Here is a 12,568-nt window from a genome sequence, read left to right as displayed (position 1 = left end):
ATACATATATGAACTATATATAATATATAGCGTTGTTCTTGTTTTACAAATTGTGTATTCAATTCAGCTAAGAAAACATTAAATACATAAGTGAAAGTTTAAAACGATACAAGTATAAGGCTACTTTTATGAACAAACAAAAAGCAACCAACAACTACATTAAATTAGATTTGTATTCTGGATACAAAAAATAAGCAAAAAACAACAAACAAACAAAACAAAACAAAAAAACACAAAAATATAAATAAAATTTGTATATTTAATAAAAATAGCAAAATAAAAATAAATAAAATTCTTTTAAAAAAATTCAGTTGTCTTGTTTTTTTACAATTATACTTTTTGTAACAAATTTATTTGCACTTTTCCATAAGACATAAACAATTGAATCTACACACTAACATCTTAGTTAACGCCACCAATAAGATTAACTACACGATTCTTATAGCGTTTGGAAATATCCTTTTCGATATACTCCTGCAGAGTCCTAGTTTGAGTAATAAGTTCTTCCAGGACGGGATTTAATTGCTGGCGCTGCTCTCGCAATTCGACAGCTCGCTTCTTCATCAGCTCTTGGGTTTGGCGCACCTTATCCACGGCTTTGGTCATCTGCTGCAGTTTACTGGCCAGCAGATCGGCATATTTGGGGGAATGCTTCAGTTGGAAGAGATGACGTATCTGCTCATCAGAGCTCTGTTGAATGATTCTCTCAACATCGGCCAAAATTTTGCCTATACTCTCGCTGTCGTGCGTGGCAATGTTGTCCATGAGGGAGAACATGATATTGCTGGAGGACTCCAAGTGATTGAGTTCATAGAGACGCATACGCAGGAACGCCTCCAGCTCGTAGGTTTCATCAAGGAAACGATCCCGGTAGCTGGGCGAGTCCAGCAAGGTATAAGCCTGATCACCTGCAGAATAATTGAATTATTTTTATGCACTTTATTGATATTGTGACCTCTACCTTTGGCAGTGCCACCATCCATGCCGGTGCCTTCGACAACGATGCCATACTCCTCAACGGGTATGTCGAAATTGATTTCCACCGCATCCGTCGGTGCACTCTCAATGCCCCAGTCGATGTTGCCGCCATCGTTCTCTTGCAGATCACCAAAATCAATGATTTCTGCCGACACTGTTGACGATGTGCCTCCATTGTCATCGGTTCCAAAATCGATTTCATTGTTTTCGCTGCCCTTTGACGAACTGCCTCCACTTAAGTTCAATCTGAGCTCGGGCTCCTCGATGGCAAGCGGCGCCTCCTTGTGTATATACTGATAGACCGTTGTATTGCCGTGCTCGACCAAATGCCGCAAGATGGGCAGACATTGGCTCTGTCCACTGACCTCGGCATACAGATCAATGCCAGCCTGCACACGGCCAATGTCCTGCAAGGATTTCTTATACAATTCCGGCAGACCAGCGAGCACTTCAATAAACTCTGCATGCAGATTGTCGCCCTTCACGCCCAATTGCTCCAACAAAGCAGCGTGCTCGGCAAGCAGCTGGGCCTCTGGCTTCTGGAGATCATGTGCTCGCTTCAAGCACTCATCTGTCTGCTGCTCCAGCTTGGTCATCTGTTTGCGCACACCTGGGATTTCGTAGTTTACATTGCGCACATAGATCTGCGCCGTTTCGGCCAGATAAGTGGCGTTCTTCTCGTAGAGGCGACTGACCTCCTGCCAGTCTTTCATGCGCTGGCTGCCATAGGTGCCAAACACGCTTTTCGTGTCCTTCTCTGTCTGCTTGAGTATTTCGATAATCTCCTTGACATGCAGATAGTTTATATCTACAAAACAGAAGAATATTGAACAATGCAGAAAGTTGATCCAGAGTGGAACACTTACTAGATCCTGAGAGCAGCTTAATCAGTTGATCGTTGGCTGGCATATCCTGCAGCGCATTGCTTATCTTTGCATGTATGTCCTTGATGGGAGCCTGCACATTCTTGGGCACGATGCGTCTGCTTATTAGCCAATCCTGCAGCTTCAGCGTATGGATGTCTATGGGTATTTCAGACTCCTGGTTTTGGGTATATGGAAACGAAAACATTTAGTTAACCACAGGTGGCCACAGGTCATATGGTTGTTTGCATTTATTTTTTGTTGTTGTCGTTTGAAATTGTTTTATTTCATTAAACTTACATTCATTTCGACGTTGTTGACGTTGCTGTTTGTGTCAAGTAATAATTTAACTATGAGATTACTCGCGATATTTGGACTATCGTGTGTCGACGTCACAATTTGTTATGGAACTATTTATCGATATGTAAATTAAGCACAGTTATCGATAAGTGACAACTGGGCGAAATAAAAGCATTTTTTCTGTATTTTAAATGTACTCCAGCAATTATTTACTTTTTACCAAAATATATCATTTTTTTAAAATTGGTTATTTAACATTTTTTTTAATTTAAGCTCCTTTTATTCTGAAAATCTATTCCATATACATTTATTCATGCATTTCTGCTGCACAAATTTATTCCTATCTAAGGAAAATAAGCGTAAACAATACAGGTTAACAACCGGAAGCTATATTTATACAACTAAACTAAAAAAAAATAATGATATACAAACAAAAGGCAGAGGTAACTAATGCGTTTTTAAAACATGGTTGAAATATTTGGAATGGCGGCCGTCGTATCAGGATCTTCCCTGAACATTTGCGACACCTGGGCACTGGGTAGCACCTTTTGTGAGCTGCCCGTTTTGGTTTTGCGCCAATGATCCCATTCGTTTGGATGCATTCGCTTCTTATGGGAATGCATATTAGCGTTCGAGTTGAATGTTCGCGGACAGAAGGGGCATTTGTACAGAGGCTCTCCAGTATGCTGGGCCATATGCTCCTGTAAATTCGATGACATTAATAATAATCGTTAGGAGTGCAATATATCCTTACCTTAAGGCTAATGTCCTTCTTAAAGGTCTTGCCACACTGTTCGCAGGTGTAAATTGTATTCGAATGTGAATAGCGCTTGTGACCGATAAGTGCTCGCGAATTCTTACAACTCTTTCCGCACTCTGAACAGATAAACGATTTGCCTTCATCGTTGTGTCGTCTCAAATGCTGCTTCAAGTTGTCCTCATCCTTGAGCCAGCTCTCACAATCCGGACGCGGACACTTAATACGTGGCCCACTCTCTTCAAAATGCAGTCGAACGTGCTTCTCAAAGACGGCTTTGTCCTTGATCTCCTTGCCACACACATGGCAGATATTTGATGCCTTGCGATGCTGCATGCTAATGTGCACCTGCATGTGGTATTCGGTAGCAAAACTGAACCGGATATAGTTTATTAATATATGCAGAGCCCAGTTTAAGTAATCTTCTACTCACGCATTGTGTTTGGGACACTGTGGACAGATGAATTTGCGTTCATTGGCTGGAACATGGGATCCTTTGTGCAGTTCCAGATGATTGCGCCGCGAAAAACGTTTACCACACTCATCGCACTGAAAGTCGCACTCGTCATCGGGCACGTGATGCACCAGCCAATGTGCTCGCAATACACTTGAATTCGCAAACACTTTGCCACAATCCTTGCACCTAAGGAAAAACAAGGTAATCTTAAAATAAATTGTATTATATTTCACATACTTAATGTATTCGGGATTTTCGTGACGTCGAGCATGCTCAACAATTAAGCAGCGCTTATTCAGTTTTCGTCCGCAACATTTGATGTAGGGCCGCTCGTCGGGATGTTTATCCTTGAAATGGTCACGAATGCCATCAAAATCGTCGGCCAGGAAAATGCAGAGCTCACAGCCCATGACAACATAGCGTTTGATCAGCTCCTCATCCTCCTTGCAGAATGGAGGCCACTGCTGTTTCTTGAATGTCCTTTTGGCAATGGGCCTACGCTTCTCTAGGCTCTTGGGCTGGGTAGATTTCTTAACTTTGGTCGTCTTTAGTTTGTCCATGGTTTCCGTTTCTCGTTTACGTTTCAGTCCACTGCGGGTTACAATAAGATCTACATCATCGACAGCATTGATGAATTCACTCGGCGATAATCTTTCCAATTTGATTTCCTTTTGATCATTGACATCCGCATCTGCCTCCTCATAATTTGCCATCTCAAGGTCCAGTTCATCCAGAGGATTTACATTTAGTTGGGTACCGCGGCACTCGCTGTTTCCATCCGCAGCCAGTTCATTAGCTGGTAACATGATTTCCTCCGGCCACGATGCAGTCATCAGATCTGGATCGGGATCTTGCTTGAATTTTGGTGCGTTGGCGTAAATAAGCTGAGCCTCTTGTATTGATACGTAGAACTGATGAAACTCCGAAACCTGAGTCCAGCACACATTGCACACCACTTTTGACATCGGATCGTTTGGCATCACCTGATATATGTATACATATATAATGTATTTATGGCTAATTGGTGTGCATGTAATTTATAATCCAGTTAAGCTTACCTCAAACCAAAAGTGTTGGCGCAGAACTTCGGCTACGTTGGGCACATTGTTATCCACTGCTGCTGCTGCATCGCCAAAGATTTGGAGACACATCTGGGAGCCACAACCACGCAAGCAGAGACGACAGATCTGCGGCTCCATCGTTTATTCCGCAAATGATTCACGATACACTTAACAATATGTTGCGCTACACACGGCGATAGCCAGTGAACAGCTTAGCCTATTTTATTTTAATATTTGGCAAAATATTAATAACTAATCTGTTGTGTGACGGAAATTGATAACATATCGATGCATCGATGGCTGACAAGATACTTTACGATACCTATAGCCGCACTCCACACCTATCGATGTGCGTTTAAGAACTAGTATCGATAGGTTCATTTTGAGAAGTGGGAAAGGTAGACATGAAAGAAAAATAAATAAAATATAATAAATAGCTTATCAGAATGAAGGTAAGAAATTATTTTAAAAGTAGAAAACAGTATGCTAATGGTTCTATAATTAGCGCATAAGTGAAAAGAAGTTGGAGGCCTTTACAGTCGGCACATTTTCTAAACGACAATTGGTAAGCAATGAAAACCGGGTGTGAATTTTATTTATCAAACAATTCTTGCAGTCCAAGAAAGAATTGGAGGAACAAAAAAAGAAAGAAGATGAAGCTGCTGCGGCACATGTAAGTAACGTATAAGTTGTATATTTATTGAAATTTTACGTATGTGCTTTTATGATATTTAGGCCTTTAAAGAGTTCGTGGAGACGTTCCAAGAGGCACCAACAGCCTCCTCTAAAGTGTGGGTTAAGGCTGGCACCTATGATGCGGGCTCCCGGCGTGAGGATAAGAGCGAAAAGGGTAAACTGTATAAACCAGGCTCTAAGCTGGTGGAGAAGAGCGCTTCCGAAAAGGCAGAGGAGTATGCCAAGTTGTTGGCCTCTGATCTGAAGAAGGATGCGCCCACATTGAAAAAGAAGAATCAAGAGAAGAAAAAGAGCAATTTGGAGCTGTTTAAAGAGGAGCTGAGACAGTAAGTTCTTTAATAAATTTTGTTCTAAGGAGCACTAACTAAATGTCTTCTTTAAAGAATTCAGGAGGAGCGTGAGGAACGTCACAAGTATAAGCACATGGCTGTGGCGAATCCACCTGCATCACAACAGCAACCACAACAGCAGCAGCAGCAACAACAAGCCACGAGTAGCTCCCAACAATCGAGCTCTTCTCGTGGTGATGCAGGTGGCTCTTTTGACACTGGTGATCCGAATACAACCAATTTGTATTTGGGCAACTTGAGTCCTAAGATCTCGGAACAGCAGCTAATGGAGATCTTCGGCCGCTATGGTCCTCTGGCTAGCATTAAGATTATGTGGCCACGTTCTGAAGAAGAAAAGCAACGCGGTCGCAATTGTGGCTTCGTAGCATACATGAGTCGCAAGGATGCGGAACGTGCGCTGCGTACTCTCAACGGTCGCTATATAATGGGCTACGAGATGCGTCTGGGTTGGGGCAAAACTGTGCCCATTATGAATACTCCAATCTTTGCACCCCAAGCGTTGCTGGAGCTGACATTGCCACCGCCTTCATCGGGATTGCCGTTCAATGCACAGCCACCGCCAAGCGAAGCGAACACTTTGCCCAAAAAGAACTACAAGGATTACGAGTCCATTGAGGAGAAGGAGAATATGGAGCGAGTAAGGAACTTTGCTATTTTGCAATTTGACAAATTGTATAATACATTTTATATATTTAGGTGCTAGCCAAATCCGTTGTGAAAGTCTTTATTCCGACAGAGAAGTATGTTTGTTGATAGATCTTTAGATAATTTTGGAATTGAATTACAATATTTGAATTACAGATCTGTGCTGAACATAATACATCGCATGATTGAGTTTGTTATACGCGAGGGTCCAATGTTTGAGGCCTTGATTATGAGCCGCGAAATGGAGAATCCACTATTTTCGTTTCTCTTCGACAACGAGAGTCCAGCGCATATTTACTATCGTTGGAAACTCTACTCTCTACTACAGGGAGACACACCAAGCGAGTGGCGCGAGCAACAATTTCGCATGTTCAAGGGTGGCCCAGTGTGGAAGCCGCCTGTAGCAAACTTCTACACTCAAGGCATGCCCGATGAGCTGGTCATTGATCCAGATGCGCCTGTAGTGCACAAGGGCGCCTTATCTAATGCGTAAGCTCTTTTCATTATTGTTCTTTTGATTTGTTTATTTTAAATTCTATTTCTCTCGTAGTCAACGTGATCGTCTAGAGGACTTGATACGCCATTTGACACCTGAGCGTTCACGTATTGGTGACGCCATGATCTTTTGCATTGAGCATGCAGACGCTGCTGACGAGATTTGCGAGTGCATCGCCGAGTCTCTGGCCAATTCAAAGACAGTGGCTTCTAAAAAGATAGCTCGTTTGTATCTCGTCTCCGACATACTTCACAATTGCACTGTGAAAGTATCGAACGCATCGTTCTTTCGTAAATCGTAAGAAATTTATGTATGATATCAATTCGTTTACTAACTGTCTTTAATTTGTAGCGTGGAGAAGCAATTGCTGGACATATTTGAGAGCCTTCACACTTACTATCTGGCCATTGAGAGTCGCCTTAAGGCGGAGGGCTTTAAGACAAGGGTTTGCAACATAATACGAACCTGGGAGGAATGGACCATCTATCCAAAGGAATTCTTAACACAATTGCGTAGTGTATTCTTAGGGCGACAAGTAAGTAAACATTGACCATCATTTGCAAGGGATCGCTCCTTCAGCATTTAAATAGTTTGCATTGCAGTCAAACTCACCACCCCAAGCAGAGGAATCACGCTCGGAGGAAGCCTTAGACGAAGACATTGACGGTGCTCCGTTATCAGGCGATGACAAAGACGATGAAGATCTGGATGGCGTTCCACTTGATGGTGCTGCTCTATTGAAAAGTGCTCTTAAATTGGTGCTGCCAGATTCCGCGGGCGCCGCCCAACAACGTGGAACGCCCAAACAAGAGCAGTATCATGATGAAATTGATGGGGTTCCTTGTAAGCTTTCAATTCATAATTAACACTTAGATTTTGATAACCATATGTTGTTTCGGTTTTAGTGGATGAAGATCTTGATGGAGTCCCTATGGAGCAGGCAACGAGACAAGCAGACAAGTCGCAGGCCAAAATGCCTGGATTTATTCCTTCCAAGTGGGAAACGGTTGATCCGCAACAAGTTGAAGCTCAAGCCATAACCACCAGCAAATGGGATACACTGGATCCACCAGATCCACCAAAATTCTTTAGCTCCGACGAGGAAAGCGGTGATGACGAGAGCTCACAAAAATACAGTGACGAAAAGCGTCAAAAACTGCGGGAAATTGAGGTGAAAGTTATGCAGTATCAAGATGAATTGGAATCGGGAAAACGTCGCCTTGAATCTGGCTGGACACTGACCGAACAGGTTGAATACTATCGCAAGCGTTTGCTCAAACAGGTAGCACAACCAACCAACCCACGCATCAATTTGTTGTGCAGCATTTTCAATGCGTATTTCCTCTTTCAATTGTAGACTTCGCCCTCAGAGTCTGTGGACTCGCCGCTAAGTTACATGCACTCAAAATCAAGAAGCTCGCAGCGCAGCGAGAGTCCCGATAACAAGTACGCTAGTGGTGCCCACTATGTCAGCAGCTCTCGCTCCAGTCCCAGTCTGAGTCGCAGCAGTCGCAAACGTTCTCATTCACCGTACAGCGGAGGCGAGAGCAGTCGCAGCGGAAGATCTGGCAAACGGAATCGTTCACGCAGCCAATCGGATTCACCAAAGCGTTACACCGAACGCTCTTCACGAACTTCACTCCTTCGCAGATCTCCATCGCCAGCAACGTCATCCGGCTACAGTGCGCGCTCGAATCGAAGAGCCAGCCCATCGCCACCCCGTCATCGTGTCGAGAAACACAAGCACAAGCATCGCCACTAAGGAGTTTAGACGTAGTTCAGCTGATTCGATATATATATATATATTCAGGAAATTCATTTAGTGTGAGCAGCCATGAGTCTTACAAAATAATGGCATATGATTTGTGCTGGAAATAAATAAAAAATCGTATGGGAATGGCCAAAATTTATGTTATGGGATTTTAGTCTTAAGTGGCCTTCAACGACGCCTCATGTTTGTACACTTCAATGACATCCTCGATGATCTCCCACTGATTCTCCCTGGTAAAGTCCTTAACCAGTGGCTTATACCACATGCAAGCCTCATCGGACTCATCAGTTAGTGGCACCTGCACACCATATGTCTGCAGTGCCAAGGAGAGGCAACCGATTGCCACGTGTGTGGGCTTGTATTTCAGGATGTTGGGACTGTGATGGAAGTCCTGCAAGTAGGAGGCGGCAGTCTTGGCAATTGGCACTGAGTTCCACACATCGGCGCCCACCCAGTCCTGCAATGTCTTCATGTAGTAGAGTAAATACTATATAAAAGAGAAAGTGTCTCGTTACAATTTTGGGGAGAGAGGCAGATTGTTTCCTTATGCAAGTGTGTTTACCTTGTGTGCCAGCTCAATGTTTAGGTCGAAGCTGAGAGTACGCGTGATGAGCAGTTCGGCTTGGACAATGGCGTCCCGCATGGCCCAGTATTCATCATTTAGATCCAGAGGCGCACTTCCGCGGTTCAAAGTGCTGTATGCCACGTTGATGACATCGCGAATTTTCACTGTATCGTCGTCTTTGATCTTCCCAGCTAAATACAATGATGAGGCGGCAATCAGCTGCAAATGCTCGACAAGATTAACACCAAATGAGCTAGAGAATAACAATTCTGGACTTACGAACTCATCATAATCGCTAGCTTTGACCTCTTTGAAGAAACGATGATAAACAATGGCAGCACATGCGGCAGTCAGTGGCTTCATCTTGAGCTTGGCAGCACACTCGAAGATGTAAAGTGGTACTAGGCCAGGTTTAGTGGACTTGCTAAATACATATATAAGGGACTAATATTGAAGTAGGGAATGGCAGAGTTGCAAATAAAACTCACCGATAATCAATGGGCTTCATATTTTGGGCTTTGCTCGTTTCCACGTGCTGCTGCAACGACATGACATCCAAAACGTTTTTCATTTTTTGAGATTTTCACTTGAATTGATGTACGATGATGGAATTGGAATATATTGTAATTGAATTGATGAATCTGCGAGGATGGTTAAAAAGAGTTGAGAGTGGAGAGTTCGTTGTCACTTCTTATAAACAGAGACACAGTCCGAATGACACACAAACAAGCAAAGAGAAGAAAAAAAAGAAACACATACAAATGCACATGTAATTGGACGAAGTAATGTTCGAATCAGTTTCAGAGTTCGATCAGCTGTCCACCAGGGGACTTCGTTAAGCACTGCAGACGATGCAAACAACAAACACGAGGAAAACTCGAGATGGCGACAAACGATAAAAAACCCGAAACCGGTTCGGTTGAGTGGACAGTGGACAATATTAGTGTTTTTACCTGTTTGCACAGTGGCGACGACGACGAAATGGGATTAAAAGAAACCAAAAAGAAATTTAGTTTTTGTTGTATTACAGATAAATGTTTATTTATTTATATTATTATACGTATATATATGTGTATGTATGTGTACTTAATTTAGAAGGTAATTATATATGGGGGAGGGGAGGGAGGTTTGTTAGGATCGACCATTCATTACTCAAGACAATGCTCGCTTTACCCAAATCCAATTTTTCTAAAGAACCAACTAAATGAGCTTCTGCCAATTGTGTGAATAACATTGTTAAGGAAAAGTGCGAAAACTGACGCTGCATAGAGCAACATTAAAAAGAACAATGTGAAATCCCAGTTCATAATCATCATCATCATCATGAGTTGAGAGAAGGCGGCGCAGACAGACTCACACTATGTTAATGATTACATTGTAATTGTAAAGAGCAATATGGACTACGTTTTAAAAATAGATGCGAACAGCCTCCTCGGCATTCTGTTCGACGGGACAGTAGGGACACTTGAGGATGTGCCCATTGCTGAGCTTGTGCAAGGCATCGTTCGAAATGACATGACCACATGTCAGTTTCTTAGGTGGATTATCCTCGGTGGTCTGCTGTCGCAGGATGGGGCAAGCGAATAGCGAATGAAACCGAAACTCAGGCTGCAAGTCAATCTCGATGGGCAGCTCATCACAGCCATTCCACATGCCCAGCACTTGGCGCGACTGCATCACCTGCTTGATGTTCAACAGCGCTGGCAGCGCTGTACATCCAGCATTGACCACAACAGATAGTGCCGAGTTTTTGCTAATGCCGAGCAGCTGGCAAGCATCCTTGAGGAAAGTGAACGATAGTTCAGTCCACATGTCCTGCGACAGAAAGATCCTATACGGTGTATTCTCCAGTCCACCAGGCAAATAGATAAAACTAGCCATCAAATTGGCAATTTCATTCTCATAACGCACGGCAAACTTTTGAAAATTCGTCCTCGCATAGAGAATGGCCTCGTTCTGCGACTTCAGACCATTGGACACCAGCTGCATAAAGCGCATGCGATGCAAACGGAACTCGATGAGCGAATGCCGCTCCAGTAGTTGACTGGAGTGACGCACGGCCCAATCAAGGGCATCTCCCAGTTCACGCTTCTGTATCTGATTCCAGATGTTGTAGATTTCGGCGAATTCACGCTCCGAGTCGAACACATCTTGGGCATGATCCTCACTCATTTTGCACTCTTTGATGAGAGTACGAGCCACTTCATCCATGCCCTGGCGGCAGTAATGTTTGGCAATCGCCTTATTCAGCAGCATTAGGTTATCTTCATCCTGTAGAGCGTCCACACGCATTGTGGAACTGAAATCAGAGCTATAGTTGCGATCGATGGCTTTGCCAATCTTTGACACCGAGCCGTGCAGCTCACGGTGCTCTGTAGATAGCTTCTGCACGCGTTCATTGCATTTGGAGATCGCCTCTCGAATGATTTCCATTTGACGATCGGTGAGACGTTGTGGTGCCGATGGTTCTGTCTCCACCTGCATGTTGATGCCATCGCCCATGGGATCATCAGAGCTGCTGTTGCCGCTGCCACTGACATTATCGGTGGCATTAATTTGCGTCCCAGTATTTAGAGTAGTCACAACCATTTGCTCAGCATTGCCAAGTACATTGACCAGCTCGGACATTAACGACGCAATATCACCGATTTCGGCTGCAGAGTTCTCGTGGAGCTGCTCCAGCTTGGTGACGACCCGATCAAGTTCCTTCTCAACAGACGCACATGCTTCGTTGTCCATGATGATGCCCGACTCTGTCTGCGGATCAACAGTAAATTTTGAGAATTTGGAGCGACGCCAGTCAACAGCGCGCATCAGCAGGTTTTGCAGCCAAAGACAACTGTGAAGCGTTTTCAATTCAGTTTTTTAGTTCTAAATTTCAATTTGGTGTTCAATGTGGAAAATTAATTATAATTATTTGGCTAATTCCGTTTTGCGTTTTCTTTTTCTTTTATTTAGGCTTCGTCTACAATAACAACACAAAGAAGAGCACCATCACTACCAGGGTTGCCCTGTGACTCTCACACATAACAATCGACGTTTATTTTTTCCTTACACATGGCGACAACTCTAACGCACTGAGCAGCTGTTTTTAGTCGAAACACGACGCAAATTAACATTTATACGTACATATGAATGTGCATGTATGTGTGCAGACATGTGTAAGTGTGAATTGTACTTACCTTCGCAGAAATCGATTATTTACTATGAGATTAATTTGCTTAAAATATTTTATAATTAAATATAAATTCGTAACATTAATAAGTACAGAGCACGAATTGACATTTAAGCCGGGAGATGTCAGCTCAGCGTATAGTGATGCCAAATCATCGACTCGTTTTCGATACTTTCGAGCTTTTCTGTGTGGTACGCGATAGTATCTTAGATATTTTAAAAAGTAATTGGATTGGGATTAAAGTCAACGTGCAAACCGAAATTATACAATTAATTTATTTTTTAAATACATTTTAATTTAGTACAGAAATTGATAATAAGCAGAGATTTTTTTTATACCTGTGATGGGCTCTGACCAATTTTCAGGTCAATGAAATACTATAATTCCCAGATAATTGTCACCTGGTTACCCTCCATTTGACAGTTTGGTTTGTCTTAAATGGCTTCAGTGATTT

General features: G+C 43.0%; 5 protein-coding genes across 10 annotated transcripts; 1 reads left to right on the top strand and 4 right to left on the bottom strand.

The window, feature by feature from the left end:
- Window positions 1–306: 306 nt before the first annotated feature.
- LOC132790006 (CDK5RAP3-like protein) lies at window positions 307–2,251 on the bottom strand. Its single transcript, XM_060798408.1, has 4 exons — window positions 2,142–2,251; window positions 1,845–2,019; window positions 962–1,786; window positions 307–908 (listed from the first exon to the last, which is right to left on the bottom strand). The coding sequence occupies exons 1-4, from the start codon at window positions 2,145–2,147 to the stop codon at window positions 403–405; spliced, it is 1,512 nt and encodes a 503-aa protein (XP_060654391.1). The 5' UTR covers window positions 2,148–2,251; the 3' UTR covers window positions 307–402.
- A 263-nt stretch (window positions 2,252–2,514) lies between these two features.
- LOC132790002 (transcription factor grauzone) lies at window positions 2,515–4,685 on the bottom strand. The gene is made up of 5 exons (XM_060798387.1): window positions 4,414–4,685; window positions 3,593–4,338; window positions 3,332–3,541; window positions 2,896–3,271; window positions 2,515–2,842 (listed from the first exon to the last, which is right to left on the bottom strand). The coding sequence occupies exons 1-5, from the start codon at window positions 4,552–4,554 to the stop codon at window positions 2,600–2,602; spliced, it is 1,716 nt and encodes a 571-aa protein (XP_060654370.1). The 5' UTR covers window positions 4,555–4,685; the 3' UTR covers window positions 2,515–2,599.
- An 88-nt stretch (window positions 4,686–4,773) lies between these two features.
- On the top strand, window positions 4,774–8,375 carry LOC132790001 (U2 snRNP-associated SURP motif-containing protein). Of its 2 annotated transcripts, none has more exons than XM_060798386.1 (12): window positions 4,774–4,868; window positions 4,922–4,981; window positions 5,033–5,089; window positions 5,152–5,438; window positions 5,496–6,099; window positions 6,159–6,202; window positions 6,264–6,596; window positions 6,658–6,900; window positions 6,955–7,138; window positions 7,206–7,446; window positions 7,509–7,885; window positions 7,961–8,375. In XM_060798386.1, the coding sequence occupies exons 1-12, from the start codon at window positions 4,863–4,865 to the stop codon at window positions 8,363–8,365; spliced, it is 2,841 nt and encodes a 946-aa protein (XP_060654369.1). In that variant the 5' UTR covers window positions 4,774–4,862; the 3' UTR covers window positions 8,366–8,375. The 2 variants fall into 2 exon arrangements, with proteins under 2 accessions (XP_060654369.1, XP_060654368.1); XM_060798385.1 differs by having other exon boundaries at window positions 4,775–4,868; window positions 7,194–7,446.
- Window positions 8,376–8,384: 9 nt separating this feature from the next.
- On the bottom strand, window positions 8,385–12,246 carry LOC132790009 (cyclin-Q). Of its 5 annotated transcripts, none has more exons than XM_060798412.1 (5): window positions 12,122–12,246; window positions 9,428–9,580; window positions 9,219–9,363; window positions 8,937–9,158; window positions 8,385–8,861 (listed from the first exon to the last, which is right to left on the bottom strand). In XM_060798412.1, the coding sequence occupies exons 2-5, from the start codon at window positions 9,508–9,510 to the stop codon at window positions 8,532–8,534; spliced, it is 780 nt and encodes a 259-aa protein (XP_060654395.1). In that variant the 5' UTR covers window positions 9,511–9,580; window positions 12,122–12,246; the 3' UTR covers window positions 8,385–8,531. The 5 variants fall into 5 exon arrangements, with proteins under 5 accessions (XP_060654395.1, XP_060654397.1, XP_060654398.1 ...); XM_060798414.1 differs by having other exon boundaries at window positions 9,428–9,477; window positions 12,122–12,244; XM_060798415.1 differs by having other exon boundaries at window positions 9,428–9,474; window positions 12,122–12,244.
- LOC132790007 (E3 ubiquitin-protein ligase RMND5A) lies at window positions 9,948–11,960 on the bottom strand. The gene has a single exon (XM_060798409.1). It carries the CDS (start codon window positions 11,751–11,753, stop codon window positions 10,347–10,349), a length of 1,407 nt encoding a protein of 468 aa, XP_060654392.1. The 5' UTR covers window positions 11,754–11,960; the 3' UTR covers window positions 9,948–10,346.
- Window positions 12,247–12,568: the final 322 nt, after the last annotated feature.

This window comes from Drosophila nasuta, chromosome 3 (assembly GCF_023558535.2).
Source record: "Drosophila nasuta strain 15112-1781.00 chromosome 3, ASM2355853v1, whole genome shotgun sequence".
Lineage (NCBI taxonomy): Eukaryota > Metazoa > Arthropoda > Insecta > Diptera > Drosophilidae > Drosophila > Drosophila nasuta.
This window is presented reverse-complemented; position numbering and strand designations above follow the sequence as displayed.